The following is a 16,384-nucleotide window of genomic DNA, read 5'->3' on the forward strand; positions in this document are numbered from 1 at the left end:
CGATACCTTTAAATAGCCTGACCAAGTGATAGGGCAAAACTAGCCTGGCTAACGGAGGTCACTTTCTCAACAACGTCAAAACAGTGTAACAGGGACGCAGTCTCACTCAGATTGCCAGTTTTACACATCACAAAAATAATCGGACCATCTGGCAGAATTCCCATATCTCTTGAAAGCTGCCCTGCTCGACTTTTTAGGTGTAGAATTGACAGTAAAACTGTAAAATGATTAACTTTGTGACATGACGTTAAGACATGGCTGCCTAAGACTATGCGGTCTACCGGACAACATTCTCACTCAAATTTCAAGACTTTCGTAACCCAAATCAAAATTCTGATGTGACAGATCAATAGGGAATCACTTTCTCTCTTAAAGGATGCCCTCCTCGACCTTTTTGGTCTTTTTAAATCGAACTATTTGTATAATCCGTGTACTTCTCTAGCCATTATAAAGGCTATCCTTTCCCGGTTTTCTGCAACCACATTGCGCGCGCATCCCGAATGTTTACAAACAAATAATTGGTCTATGAAGTTCAGGTTAGTAGTCAGATAGTTTCACCTATTGAAAGACTTTTGATTTAAGTAAGGGGAGTGCCGAACATGTTCTGTCGCCGGTTGACTTCCTAAACAGCTGTGTAGATGTTTTTGTAGTGTGCCTCGCCTAGGCTACAGCGTTGCAGTGAGCAACACTGTTTTGAAACCACAGGTAATGATAATTTCACCAACAAATCGTTTACTTGTAATGTAATGTCATAATAAATCCTACAACGGAAATGTATTTGTGAGGAATGTTTATTTTAACGATTGAAAACAGATGCATCATAGACCACTGTAGTATGTGTTGCCCGGGCAACAGAGGCTAATGTCATGCTAATGCTTCATGAAATAGTAGACTACCGTTTCCAAAAGTAGATGTGGGCCTACTTCCTTAATAATATCAGCTAATATTGTACATTACATTTCACAATTGTGTTTCACATCACAAAGTAAAATGAGTAAATAGTTATCACCCTGGCCTCTTTGCTTGTGGCATTTCTGCAGCTGCCTTGCAGTAAAGCTATAGTTAGCCTAGCTATCCTCCAAGTTAACAGATGCGAAACGAATGTTCTGCTACAGGTAGTCACGCGTGTTTTCGTGACGTTAGTGACGTAAGTAACGTCAGTGACTGTGGCTAGCTAATTAGCCACCGTTAGCTTCACTTTTCGCCACAAAAACTTAACTTAAGCCCAAACCATGCAACGGAACGTAAATTCCAATAGAAGCAACTCAATCGCTACCAAGACGAAACTTTTGACACCTACGTTGTCTATGTAGGCCAAATATTGACTGAGTTTTAGGGGGGCAAAAAAAATAAAAATAATAATAATATATATGTGAGAGAACAAAGGTTGTGCCCTTGCCGAAGGCAAAGCACACCCAATAATATAATTCACAGCGAGTACAAGTAGTTAAATCAGTTACAACTAGCCAACAAGTGCAACAAGTCCCTCAATAAATGTAATTGTGTTCTTGGAGGAAATAAACTAACATCTGATCCAACAAATCTTTCTTAAGTACCGTTGTACTCCTGGAACAAGTGCCTTTTTTCGAAGGTGGAGAGACAGTCAGTATCTCTGGTGTAGGTGGGGAGATGACTCCACCATGGGGGGGCCAGACAGGAGAAGTGCTTGGGTTGGGAGCGGGGCTCTTGAGAGGTGGGACCACCAGACAGTTGTCAGAAGAAGACTATCGTTGGCGGGTGGGGGTGTAAGGCTGGATGTAGTCGGGTGCAGTCCCGATCACCGCTCGGAAGGTCAGTACCAGGGTCTTGAATCTGATGCGGGCCGTGATGGGTAGCCAGTGGAGGGAGGTGAGGAGCGGGGTAACATGGGAGCGTCTGGGTAGATTGAAGACCAGGCGGGCCGCTGCGTTCTGAATCCTCTGGAGAGGGCAGGTTGCGCATGCTGGGAGACCGGCGAGCAGCGAGTTGCAGTAGTCCAACTTGGAGATGACAAGTGCTTGGACTAGCAGCTGGGTGGAATGCTCAGACAGGTCTCCTGATCTTCCGGATGTTGTAGAGGGTGAATCTACACGACCGGGAGACCGCAGCAATGTGGGCCGTGAGGGCGAGCTTGTCATCCATGGTAACCCTGAAGTTGCTGGCAGAGGATGAAGGGGTCAACATCGCAAATCCCAGGGTGATTGAGAGATCGTGGGAGATGGAGGGTTTGGCCGGGATGATGAGAAGTTCGGTTGGAGTTCAGCTGGAGGTGGTGCTTGATCATCCAGGCAAAGATGTCTGTGAGGCAGGCCTCGATTCTAGCTGAGATCTCCGGATCAGTCGGGGGGAACGAAGGGTACAGCTGCGTGTCGTCAGCATAGCAGTGGTAGGAGAAGCCATGGGAGGAGTAAGAAGATCGTGCAGGCCTGGTTGACGGGACAGAGTGTCAAGTGACGCAGTTAATGTGGATATCAGGATGTTGGTGGCAGTGTCGGTTGGGTGAGTCGTGAACTCGTCAATGGGAGGGAGGGAGGATGTTACAATAGAGGAGAAATTGGAGGTGGATAGGGAGCAGAGATTGCAGCGGTAAGTTACGAGGGGTGGGGAGGCAGGAGGAGTTGGAGGGCGAGAGACATAACTGGATAAAAAAGTTATCAGAAATGTGCAGTGGGGTTGAAGAGGTTAAGTCAGTGATACAGTTGCGGGTCAGGATGAGGTCGAGCTGTTTTCCTGCCTTGTGGGTCGCCGGAGTATTCAGCAGCGTCAGGTCGAAGGAAGTCAGGAAGAGACATGAAGTCGACGGCCTGAGTTGTAGTTGCCGTGTTCTCTGGGCGAATCCATGTCTCTGTCAGTGCAAGCAGGGGCGCCGTATAGGGGGGAAAAGTTAGGACGATTCTAAGGGCCCCTGACTGACAGGGGCCCCAAAAAGTAATATCAAATTATATTATATAAACCATCATCAAGTATATAATACATTTAAAATATAATAATACAATGAATGATCTCTGTTTTTACTTGTGTTTGGCAATAAAGGTTAAATATCCCTATTGACCAAAAAGTAAACATCCATATTGACTGACCATCCCCCTGTATCTGCATGAAATGGTTTGATCCTGCCTTAGCGCACTTATCGGTGACGGTGTTTAGTTGCAGTCATAGATGTGCTAGTCGCTAGAATGTCGGGCCGTAAACACAAATCAGGGTTTCGGAAAAGATCAGAGAAAAAAGAAAGAGAGGATGGACAAAAGAGAGGGTTTCAATCAGTAACCCATTTTTTTTTTACCAAGAAAGGTGGGTAGCCAATCTGTGAGTGGTATTAACCTGTTGGTTTAATGTCCATATAAGCTATCTAGCTACCCAGCTAACAAGGGACGTCCTGGGGACGTCATTTTGTTAGCTGGGTACAGTGTTAGCCTACATTTCATCAACATTTAATCAGTGCAGGGAAACATTTAGCAAGATATTCAGATTAAATCATTGTCCCGACTCCCTGCCCCTTTTAACAGACTTAACAACAGATGAGTCAGCAGCACCCCAGTCTCCCCATTACTATCGAAGTCCAAGAAGCAATCCATTAACTAGAGGGTACAATTTCTGGGGAAATTGTAGGGTGTGCTTGCTTGCATTGGTTGCAGATGGGTCCGTTTATTAACTGTAATTTTTACAACTGATATTTCTGTATATTTTATATAAAAATGCCTACTTATTATTTATGAAGATTGCATAGATTTAAAAGCATAGCCTACATTTGTTGCTGCTCATGTACACTTCAAAATACAAAAAGTTTAGTGTAGCATGTCCCTGTACTTACTGTAAGTCGCTCTGGATACGGGCGTCTCCTAAATGACTAAATGTTATGTAGAATGAACCTAACCTAACTATATGACTTAAACGTCACCTTAAGTTTTTCCCTTCTACAGTACTGATATTTTCAAACATTTAGCCCACTCATATTGCATTCATTCATTAAGAACCACCTTTGAAACAAGCTATTCTAAGTAACAACGTTGTCACCGGCAGTATTAGATAGGATAGCGATTGAAACAGTACCATCTGCCAACTGAAAATATGCCCCCAAAAAAAACGTAAATAAGCTTGACATTTATTTAGGGGGAAATGGCTAATTCAAAAGAAGTTTGCTGGAAGCGATCATTGTCAGCAACAATGCCAAATACGACCATTTGATCTTAGACTAGAGCCCTGCACGGTGGAGACGCTGACCTCGGTAAATTGTGCTAAGCTAGCCTAGCTGCTGATGCTAGCCAAACTTAAGGGATTGTTTGAATATGCCAGTGTCAAACGCCGGGATGAAGTCTGCCTTGTTCACAGCAGACTGGCAGTTTGTCAGAAATATTAATCTATCAAGCATTGCACAGTCAGTCCGTGAACAAGTTTAAGAAAGCTTTATTGCTTGCGGCCGGCCCACAAGGAGACAAAACATCACGCTATTGTGCTACAAAGTTTGTCCGCTAGCATGTTGTGCTAGCAACCTAATTAAACAGAACCGCTCTTGACTGTTATCGGCTAAAACAAAGGCATGCAAATGTTCCATGGCTCTTCCTTCATTGGCTCCCTGGCATAGACCTGGCGCGTTTACGTGTGTGCGTCCCTTGCAATGGACATTTACAACATCAACCCTACCCCCACAAGGTGACAAGCTAATGGTCACCAGACCTCAGTCTTCCCTGCCAAACAATATCTCCTTTAAAGATCCTGTAAAGTGGAATTGAAAACGAGTTTTAAGTACACCACACCACAGAAGAATGTGTTATTAACTATCCATCCAAATTCAAATGAAAAAAAGAAAAACACTGACAAGTATGTTAAATTGGGCTTTGAAATCGTGAGAAAATCTGCAGTCTTCTCTGCTTGAGACTGGAGGGGCGTGTCGCCTGAAGGAGCTGAAGCTCTGCCCCCTCGCTGGAAGGCGCTGCCTTGGGTACCTACGACCCAGATAATGGATGCTACGTCAAGCCGAACAAAACAGTATAGAATTAGAATGTGGAGGGAGTCAGTCAGGTGGCTGTGCGGTAAGGGAGTCGGGCTAGTAATCTGAAGGTTACCGGTTCCATTCCCGGCCGTGCCAAATGACGTTGTGTCCTTGGGCAAGGCACTTCACCCTACTTGTCTCAGGGGGAATGTCCCTGTACTTACTGTAAGTCGCTCTGGATAAGAGCGTCTGCTAAATGACTAAATGTAAATGTAGAATATATTTGTTCAATGAGTGAAACATACAGATGCATATAAATGAAATGTTCCCCAGAGCTGTAACACAGGAGTAAAAATGGACACTAGAGAGAGCAGACAGTGAGCTCTCCAACTACTTCTAGCACATTAGCTACCATTTCACCAAAATACCATCATTCTACACCGAGTAGCCTAATATCAAGTTAGCGGTTTGCACTAACTCATAGCAGAGATACCTCTGGAAAAATTATCGAGTATAATTATAATAAGCACACAGAACTGAGTGATGAACTGCTGGCGGTGGTGTATGGTCCAGGTGCGACCGGAGGAGGAACGGCCGGGAGGGCGATGCTCGGTACGGCTCCGCGCTGCAAGAGAAGCCGTGTGTTCCTGAACCCCGTCTGTCTCTGGTCCATGTTAAAACTATCCGCTGTGAAATGGTCACTGCAGAGGCGGCTGTTGGAGTTTATCCGAAGCTTTCCATCAGCGTGGCTCTTCACAAAGTCAATCCACCTATTTTTTCTTTCCTTATCAATAGGGAAATTAACCATTTGACGCGTACGAACACACCGGTGTGTTGAGAACTGGCTGGTCCCTGAAGCGTACAAACACACCGGTGTGTTGGAACACGTCCTTTAGAACGTCTAATTTTGTTTAAAAACGTCACAATAGAGAGTCCAACATTAGCCTACATTTATATTATGAACATGTTTACCTTACCTTTACATGTTTACCTTATCTATATGAAAACGTTCAGACAATTTAGTTTAGCTAATGTAAGTTAACAGCTAACCAAAAATAACTCTCGCTTTAGTCACGTCACCTACTAAACCATAAAATTATCTGTTTTCCTTGACTTGGCTATCACTTCCAACACATGTTATTTTTGTACAAACAACCAGAGATCGAAATAATAGATATACGTTCACAAATGTGCATCTAAAACATCCGACAAGCGTCTGTCTTGTCTCGTTTTGAGCTACTAGAGGCCATCTTAGATTTGTTTGTGTTCTGGCAACAAATATGACCCTTGATGATGTACCACTTGACCCCTCAGTATTTTCAAGTGAGAAGAGTAGGTTATCTCGTTGACCCTTTGACACCCACAAAGCATTGAGTACTGATCAAAACAAAAAACATGACAGTCTACATTTTTGGTATTAGCCAAGTTAGATTCTCGACAGCTACACTACGATAATATATCATATCCATTCACTGTGTATTCACTTGTGAATATTTGAAAATCGGAACAGTAGTGACAGTAAGTTATTATAATAAATATTTTAAGAAGTTAAAAAACCCACACCAACACGTTTATTAATTTTTACCACAGTATCCTTTTACCCATTTCAGATACATGTCCAGGAAAGGCTACAATCTCGTCATTGTCACGTTACATATCAAGGAATATCATTAGCACACATCTATAAAAAATATCACGTAAAAATTATTTAAAACCTTGATGCTGTGTAGGGGTAGGCAAAGCTTCCGTCAACATATCGGCAAAAAGGTCCACAATGTTTGAGTTGTGTGATGTACTGGCTATATTTAGGACATGATCCTTTACACAGGATCCACTATGGACATCCAGGATCATGAAGGGCTTGGGATTTCTGGATCTGTTGTCATGACAAGTCAACTGGCATTTATTGTCATCATGTACTTACAGTACACAATGAAACGAAACAATGTTCTTCCAAGACCTAGATATAATCGAGACAACTACAACAACTGCGTGGAATTAGGTCAATAAAATTGGTCCAATAAGACAAGATGAGATTTGTGACAAATGCCTCAAGACACCAAGAAGTGGGGATACTGTGAATGTAAACAAGTAAGCTAGTGCAAGGGAAACTGAATGTAAGCATAACATACTAATACCATAATATGTGGACATCAGTTATTGAGGTAGCAGCCATATGCAAAAATATTGAGTGGAGTCTGATGATGTACAGGTGCGTGTGGGTTGCATGGGTTTGTCCATAATGCGTGTGGCTTTGCGGAGGCAGCGTTAGGTATAGAAGTTTGTGAGGGAGGGAAGAGAGACCCCAACTATCTTCTCGGCTGTCCTCACTATCCTCTGCAGAGTTTCGGTTTGAAGTGGTGCAGTTTGCAAACCAGGCCGTGATGCAGTTCCTCGGGATGCTCTCTATAGTCCCTCTATACCAGTGGTTCTCAAACATGTCCTCAAGTACCCCCTGTCCTGCATGTTTTAGATGTTTCCCTGCTCCAACACACCTGATTCAAATGCATGTTTGTTACCAGGCTTCTACAGAGCTAGATAACGACCCATTTATTTGAATCAGGTTTGTTGGAGCAGTGAAACATCTAAAACATGTAGGATAGGTGGTACTTGAGGACAGGTTTGAGAACCACTGCTCTATACAATGTGGTCAGGATGTGGGATGTGAAATGGGCTTTCAGCCGCTGCTGGTACACCAAGGAATTAAGTGCTCGACGGTCTAGTTGATGTTCAGCAGGGAATAGTCGCTTTGTGCTGACCTTACTTGCTTGACACCTGACAGAAGGCCATGTACTATACATGGACAATTTGTACAGCAGTGCAACCATCTTTCAACATTTCTTTTGTCTCTTGCTCTCCTGTGCGGGACAACATTCACATTCCCCTGCAAAATTAGAAAGGGAGATGTTTAATACATAGAAAACGGTCAACAGCAGGCACTCGAGGTGTGTTCATTACCCTATGAAACATTACATTTAGTCATTTAGCAGACGCTCTTATCCAGAGCGACTTACACAGTACAGGGACATTCCCCCGAGGCAAGTAGGGTGAAGTGCCTTGCCCAAGGACACAACGTCATTTGGCACAGCCGGGAATTGAACTGGCAACCTTCTGATTACTAGCCCGACTCCCTCTCCGCTCAGCCATCTGACTGTTCCCCACCTCCCCACCCACATTAGTCATACATTAGTCTTGTCATTTCAATAGGTTGTTATATTGAATAAGCATAAAGTCTGGTTTATTATACATGTCGTCCATCAAGTAGCCCTAGCCTAGATTTTCCAAAGAAATTACACTTGCCTCTCATTTTTGCAATACTTGAACTGTGGCCTGACAATAAATGAGGAATAATGAATGGCAGTAGATGGTATCAAGAGATCACAAAACATAGCCATCAATTTAAAAATGGATGTCTGCGTTATTGTTTGCTCTAATTAGACTAAACATAGCAACGAGCTAGCTAGCAAAAACATCAGTTCGTGGAAAACAACAAGTCATGCTTTCATCTCAATATCATGCCACAGGTATGTGTATAACTTGTGATTATAAATAATCTACTCACCAGAAAGGTTTTCCCAGAAAAGTAGAAGCCAACCAAAAAGGTTTGAAGGTATCCAAGCACCATGAGCTTGCTTGATCGCCTTTCGTCAAGTGGTCTGGGAGTCATTCTGCAGTCTCGCCTATGGCTCATGGTTGACAATCAGCAGTTGTTGATCATTTACTAGGCTATGTTACGTTGTTTGTGTGGTCGGATTATAATGAGTACAAAATAATGCAGGTGCATCCAGTCAGACTAATTTGCTAGGATTGTAATGCATCGTTTTATTTTTGTTTTGATGGTTTCCAGTAACTTATTTTGAGAACACGGTCTTGTTGCCAACTCCGTAGGTTTACGAGATGGAAGAGAGAACAAAACAATGTATAGTGAAGGATTCATATGTCTATGTGTCTATTCCAATATGTAATGATAGTATTCAATGACACAAATCTGTGTTCTAGAAAGAGTGGTCTGGAGTCGCAGAGGTCCCATAATATCAGCTTTAATGCAGCAGTTGGAAATCAACAAGTACAGGGAGTCAGGTGGCAGAGCGGTGAGGGAGTCGGGCTAGTAATCTGAAGGTTGCCAGTTCGATTCCCGGTCATGCCAACTGACGTTGTGTCCTTGGGCAAGGCACTTCACCCTACTTGCCTCAGGGGAGTGTCCCTGTACTTACTGTAAGTCGCTCTGGATAAGAGCGTCTGCTAAAATGACTAAATGTAAAATGTAAATGTAAAAGTACAGAGCTCTGGGGTTGTCTACGTTTCCCTACCCGCAACAGAGTTTGGGCTGGTTCACGAAGTCCAACTGGCTCTCTGTCCCTCCCCAGCATATTTATACAGTGCAATTGAAACACAAGTATTAAAAAAGGGTTCAGCTTGTTCTCTCATGCGTCAGGGAGTTGTTCTTGCCTACGCGCGTCCCAACTGTTCGGGTGCCATCTCCACCCAGTTTCAAGGTTGTTTCTGAAAATGAAGAGATAGAGACACAAAGAACAGCCTGCTTCCCACACTCAGTGTGAGACCCAATGTTTAAGCCTGAGCACACTTCTAAGTTCATAACTTTAATAAGCACAATGCACAACTTTATTAAGCACAATATATTCTTTAATAGCAATCAGGTTAGACTGACTGGGTGTATCTGAATTATTTTGTATTCGTTATAATCCGACCACACAAACAACGTAACATAGCCTTGTAAATTAGCAACAGCTACCTTGTTGATTGGCACTTTACTACACTACGAGCTAGCTAGTTTGGCTAAAACATCACCTTGTGAAATACAACAGTTGCTTTCATATCAGTATCGTGCAAAATATATGGGTGGTATAATTAGAGTTATACAAATACTTCTGGCATCAGAATATTAGCCAAAACTTTGAAGGTCTTGCCAGTCCCCTGAAGCAGAAGAAATACGTAACGAGAAGGTGGGATAAACAAAATAACCAATGAATTGAGTAGTCGTCACTAATACAGGGTGCAAACTAGTCACTTTCAAATGTGAATCGAGAAATTGTGAAATTGTATAGAAATTTGATTATAATGCGTCATAATCAATTTCTGGAACGTTGAGATATAACAAACTAACGCACATAAATAACTCACTCTTGGGGACCAGTCAAGAAATTTTGAACGTACGTGTGAAAGGGTTAAATAGCGTTACAGCACATCTGAAGTTCTTGCATCCAGGGAAGATGCAGTTGCGGGTGGAGGGAGACATCCTGAAGCTAGCTAGTTAGCTGATGTAGGCTACAATAACAGTACAGCAGGAGGAGCCATTCAGTGATCTGACGTAGATCAGTCAAAGTGAGGTAGATCAGTAATTTTTTGGCTCCGCACATTAAAACCTGATCTGAAAATGGAAGAGAAACTGTTCTACGGTCTAACTCCACATTTCAGTGCGACAAAGTTTTCGCGCTTTGCACATGCTTTCAGGAACTCATTTCACAATGTACTGAGAAGCAAATCATGGAATTTTCTTTACAGGATCTTTAAATAAACAAACAAACCCCCCTCTTCTTCGTCCTCAGCCCCAAGATAAGGGTCTTGTATGTTTACCCAGAGTTCAGATTTGGGGGTAGGCCTCTTTGCACACAAAGCTAAACACAGTATCATTTTATACAGAATAAAAGTGTTACATCTTCAATTTTTCCGACACAGTTCCAAAGCTGGGGTGGATGAGGTCCGCCTGGAGTTCCTTAAGGCTCTGGATGTTGTAGGGCTGTCTTGGTTGACACGACTCTGCAACATCGCGTGGACATCGGGGACAGTGCCTCTGGACTGGCAGACCGGGGTGGTGGTTCCCCTTTTTTTTAAAGGGCCAGTGGGTTTCATCGAGCCAGTGGGTTTCAAACCCACTGGCCCGATGGGGCCAGTAAGTTTCAAACCCACTGGCCCGATGGGGCCAGTGCCAAAAAATGTTAATGTTGAGCCCTGAAGGGTAAAACAACGTAGAGAAACTCAATTGACACGAGACACACACACAGTTAATTAAAGATAAACATGATTTGACAAGATAATTGTAATTTCTGGTTAATTCTGCAGTATTAGGAAATATAATACATTAATAGGAGTGTCAATGATGTCTGCAATCATATGTTTCATAATTTTTTTCGATAGTATCCTCAAAGCCACCTATCTCTAGAAGTGGCAAGCAGGGGTCATTTGATCCCAGTGAAGAGTATTATTTTTTATTTTTTTTATTTTTTTTCATCTCTGCACTCATCCATAAGGCCCACCACCCATGGGAGGGTTAGGGCCCCAGTAGGGGGACTCCATAGTGCTGCTGGGAGACTTCAACGTGCATGTGGGAAATGACAGTGACACCTTGAGAGGCGTGATTGGGAGGAACGGCCTCCCAGTCACAGATTATCTATAACAAACGCCATGTTCGAAGATAATGCTCATAAGTGTACGTGGTATCAGAGCACCCTAGGCCGAAGGTCGATGATCGATTTTGTAATCGTGTCGTCGGATCTGAGGCCGTATGTTTTGGACACTCGAGTTAAGAGAGGGGCTGAGCTGTCAAGTGATCACCATATGGTGGTGAGTTGGGTCAGGGGGTGGGGGAACACTCTGGACAGACCTGGTTAGCCCAAGCAAGAAGTGTGGGTGAACTGGGAATGTTTGGAGGAGGCCCCTGTACGCGAGATATTCAAATCACACCACCGGCGGAGTTTCTTATGCATCCCTTCAGAGGTTGGGGGCTTTGTACTGGAGTTGGAAATGTTCAGGGCTTCCATTGCTGATGCCGTGGTGGAAGGCTGCTGCCTCAAGGTCTTGGGTGCTTCAATGGGCGGTAACCCTCAAACACCATGGTGGACACTAGTGGTCAGGGAAGCCGTCCGACTGAAGAAAGAGGCCTTCTGGGATATGTTGTCTTCGGAGGAGGTCTCCGGAGGAGGTCTCCGGACTCTGCTGTGAGAGAGGCAAAGCAGCGGGTGTAGGGGAAGACATGGAGAAGGACTTTCGCTCCACACCAAAGTGCTTCTGGGAAACGTCCGCCATCTCAGGAGGGGGAAGCGGGGAACCATCCAAGCTGTGTACAGAAAAGATGTGATGCTGTTGACCTCAACTGAGGAGGTTATTGGGCGGTGGAAGGAACACTTTGAAGAACTCTTAAATCCCACCACACCCTCTATGATAGAGGCAGAGCAAGAGGCGGATGGGGGATCAGATTACATTTCTCTGGGGGAGGTCACTGAGGTAGTCAAACAACTTAAACTGAAATGGGTTTCCTCAGGAGGGTGGCTGGCGTCTCCCTTAGAGATAGGGTGAGGAGCTCAGTCATCCGTGAGGAGCTCGGAGTAGAACCGCTGCTCCTTTGCATCGAAAGCAGCCAGTTGAGGTGGTTTTGGCATCTGGTAAGGATGCCTTCTGGGCACTCCTGGGTAGAGGCCTCAGAGAAGACCCAGGACTCGGTGGAGAGATTATATCTCCATACTGGCCTGGGAACGCCTCAGGGTCCCCCAATCGTAGCTAGTTAATGTGACTCTGGATAGGGACTTTTGGGGGCCTTGCTGGAGCTGCTTGCCCCGCGACCCGACTTGGATAAGCAGTTGACGATGGATGGATCTTTGCCTTTCAAGGCTGCAATTCGTCTTTCTATCAGCAGATGTCGCAAGGGTTCGCTTGAACAAATCTGTCATTCAGACCAAGGTTATGCAGACTAAATAAGATATGTGTAGCAAAATATGTATAGTTTATATATAGTCTATAATTATGTGCAAAATGATGAGAACTACTGTGCTCCGTGACTCCTCTATTTGGCCTCTTTGTCTCTACTCTTCGCAACAACTTCCTCCTTCACAATCAAAGTCCCTCTTTTCTAATACCAGGTGCCTAACATTATAACAGCCCACTCAACAGTTACTTTTAACGTTGTCTATTGAAATCCACGCAACATTCCAAAGAATTACATTTATTCTTGAGCAGTACGTATCAGAATGGAATGTTAGGTAACTGTAACCTTTGTCTGAATGATAGACTTGTGCAAGGGAACCCTTGCGACATCTGCTGATAGAAAGGCGAATTTCAGCCTTGAAAGGCATGGGGGGAAATGTCTGAATGCACAATTAAATCAAAACTTGAGCAAAATTGCCATAAATCAGCAATCGGTGTGATTTTGAAAATAAATAAATACTGGGTGATTAAACACACATCTAGGGAATGTCAAGCAGGGTTCTGGCATTTGATTGATTGCGAAGATACAAATTTGTGGCAAAACCTTTTACAGTGCTTTGCATATCATTCTGTCTGTTAATGCATATGATTCATACTGAGAAAGTAGAACTGAAATTACATTCATTACAAGATTATTAGTAAAATTCACATGCATTGTTTAGCATTTTGGTCAACGTGTACTAAAAGTTTTTCTTGCTTCCCATTAGGGTCAGATTTTAAATGTTTTACACCAGGCTGTCCAAGTAACCAAAGCTGCTTACAACTTCACCAAGGGTCATGGATTGATAACCTGGGCACAACAATTAGTGGAGAGGAGGTGAGCACTACTATACTGGAGCAGTATAAAAATAATTTTTACAGATGTATTCCAAGAATGGTTGAACTGTTCTATTTATATGTGTTAATGGAACCTTTTTTCTTCATTTCAGACACCTTGATCAATGTGTTCTCAGTGCAGTCATAGATCTGATCCATGTGGTTTGGTTTACCAACCTTGGGCAAAAGGAAAGCCAGAACATGGAGGCCACTGTGGAGAATAAACCTCAGAGGCACACAAAGTGCTTACCGCTTCCTCTCATCAATGAGTTCCTGTGTCTCTTCACCACTGTCATCAGACACCTGAGGTAAAAGAGAAACCCATTTACACGTTACAAAAATGCATATCCCCTAGTGTTTTTGGTTTGTAAATAAAAATGTGTTCTTTTTTGACTTGCCTTTTTTGCTGTGTGAAGGGGTGTGAAGGCTGCACATCTGAGCCTGTTAGTGGAGACACTGAGCTCTGTTTTGAGGCATCGAAGGACAGTTCTTAAAATGCATGAAGAGAGCGACTGGTTGACTCTGCAACCACAATCCCTGTCTTCCTCTGATGCCCTCTCTCTGCTCCACTGCTGGGCTTCAATGGCCCATGATGCAGCCCTCCTGACCCTATTGCAACATGTGGCTGAGAAGCACATGATGGAGTTGTTCGGTTAGTGCTATGATTCTCTGCCCACAACTGACTGCTATCTGGTTAACTTTCTGTATTATTGTTTATGTTTAGTGGATAAGCTTACAGAGAAATGCCCTATTCTGCAAATAACTGCTCTTGTTCATCAGTAAACTTTGTACATCTCATGGTCTTTCCTGCTTCTCTATGCTGGGTATTGATGATTGTCCTTCTATATGACATGAGTTAAACATGCGTGTTTGTTTATCTCCCCCCTCAGAGACTGTGAAGGACAAAGGCTGTAACTTCCTTTCTACTCGGTCTTGTGCCCAAGAAGGGGAACAGATGGATGATGCTGAGGTGGAAAAGCAGAAACAGACCATTCTGGCTAACTGTAAACCTCACCTTAGGATTATCTTCACATACTGGGAGCCTGTATCTCCAATCTCTGATCTAAAGGGCAGTAAGCATCCCCAGGAAAGTGACAGTGAACACCTTAGCTGTCAAGTCAGTGCCACAGCACACCTGCTCATAAAGTGGTCACTAAGATCATTGATCGAAGAGAAATGTAATGAAAGGGGAACAGTAGACTTCGTTCAGTGGTTACAAAATGTGGCAATACCAAACAAAGGCATAATAGATGCACTACTCTGTGATCGTGCACTGAAAGCAGACCTTCTCAGGCTGTATCACCAGATGTCTGATCACCAGATGTCTGAGCACCAGTCCTTGACTTGCTCAAGAGTTGAGATGCTCAAGCTCTTCACAAGCATCATGATACACTTACTGGAGGCGTGCGGCTGCCCCTCTAATAACCTACATCAAGTGGTGCTCTCTTTGACTGAGACTACACATGGCCAGTTCAGAAAAGGTAAGAGAATCCAGTTTCAGAGAAAATCATTGACTTTATTGTCTTCTCTGATAGTTTTGCATTGGTACACATATGTCTGTGAAATGTCAACAGAAAAAGGAAAATGTTAAGAATTACACAGTATTACTGCTTTGATAGAAAACAAACAAAAAAAACAAGTAAATCATTTTAGGTCATGTCCCTCCCCACTCCCCCTTTTCCCATTTTCAGAAGCTGGGCTGATGCTGCTGTCACAATACATATATGAAATGTGGAGTGGAGCCACATCCCCAGAGATGTTTCTGCTACATGTCAAACTGGTAGCAGGGGCTGAGGAGAAAGGACCGAAAAAGTCACATTCACTGGCCCAAAGATCTGTCAAAAGTATTTGTAGTGACATTAGTCAATCACTTAGTCTTTGAAGACAACATATTAAAAGAGAAAGTTTAATCCTTCTATTTGTGAACTACAGTGTGTACTCATATTAGTATTTTCTACATTGCAACTTTAAAATATGAATTGCCTAATCAAATGTAACATTATCAAACCTTGCATAAGTGTTTAGATAAAACAAAGCTTTTTATATACCTGTTAAGCAGAAAAGGAACTTCTCAGCTGTGTGGTTTGGGTGCTGTATACTCTGTGTAAAAGATTAAATAAACTGTGAATTTACCAGTTGTGAATTCTGGTTCATTGCAATTCTGAATAAAATAACTACTGTTTTAAAATTCATAACCAGCAATTTTGTTAGTAAACATTGTTTCATCAACACTGTTGAACCCTTACCGTTGCGTGTTCTTAGGGTGTGACATGAGTATTAAAATTCCAAAAAAGAAACTCACAAACGCAGCCAAAAACATCCAGAATATTATAACAATGGAATCTATCAAATAAAGTTAAAATAAGTAATTAGCATAAAATCTTTGTACTGAAACTGATTTTTCCGAATGGTAAGAAATGTAACTACTTACACTTGTTATATTTGAGTTTGTGTTGATCCACAACTACAGGGTCTATGTAATCATAATAGTATTCAAATTCCCATGTATATGAGAGATGAGAGAAATTGGTAATGTTCTCCATCTTGATGTTCACCCAGAAGTGGGGTTGTTGCATCTTGGTTAAACAAGCACAAGGACAGTTCACACCACAACTGTAAATGTAGAGGACTGGCTCATTCTTCTTCAGTTAACTTTAATCCGTAGGTAAAAGGGTTTAATTTAATCAAAAACTTGAGAGGGTACAATTTCAAGTGAAATTGTGAGGTGTGCCTTGTGGGTCCGTTTTGTGAAATTTTACAACTGATATTTGTTTAAATAAGGATTACTTATAAAGGTAGCACAATTCATACATTTTATGCTGCTCATTTACAATTCAAAATACTAAGATTGAAGTGAATGAAACACAGTTCTCTTGTCATTTCCCTTAGTGCAAGAGGGAATGGTGATATGATGGGCTATGTTGCAGCCTCACAAAGTTG

The 16,384-nt window shown here is 42.8% G+C and overlaps 1 protein-coding gene across 3 annotated transcripts in view; it reads left to right on the forward strand.

The window, feature by feature from the left end:
- The window catches only part of urb1 (URB1 ribosome biogenesis homolog), a 76,605-nt gene extending 61,023 nt beyond the window's left edge, over positions 1-15,582 (forward strand). For all 3 annotated transcript variants that reach the window (XM_067239879.1, XM_067239880.1, XM_067239881.1), the window contains 5 exons: positions 13,336-13,445; positions 13,558-13,752; positions 13,861-14,096; positions 14,335-14,925; positions 15,136-15,582. In XM_067239879.1, coding sequence (XP_067095980.1) covers positions 13,336-13,445; positions 13,558-13,752; positions 13,861-14,096; positions 14,335-14,925; positions 15,136-15,326 — 1,323 coding nt within the window. In that variant the 3' untranslated portion in view covers positions 15,327-15,582. The remainder of the gene's footprint in view (positions 1-13,335; positions 13,446-13,557; positions 13,753-13,860; positions 14,097-14,334; positions 14,926-15,135) is intronic.
- The last annotated feature ends 802 nt before the right edge of the window (positions 15,583-16,384 follow it).

This window comes from Osmerus mordax, chromosome 7 (genome assembly GCF_038355195.1).
Source record: "Osmerus mordax isolate fOsmMor3 chromosome 7, fOsmMor3.pri, whole genome shotgun sequence".
NCBI lineage: Eukaryota > Metazoa > Chordata > Actinopteri > Osmeriformes > Osmeridae > Osmerus > Osmerus mordax.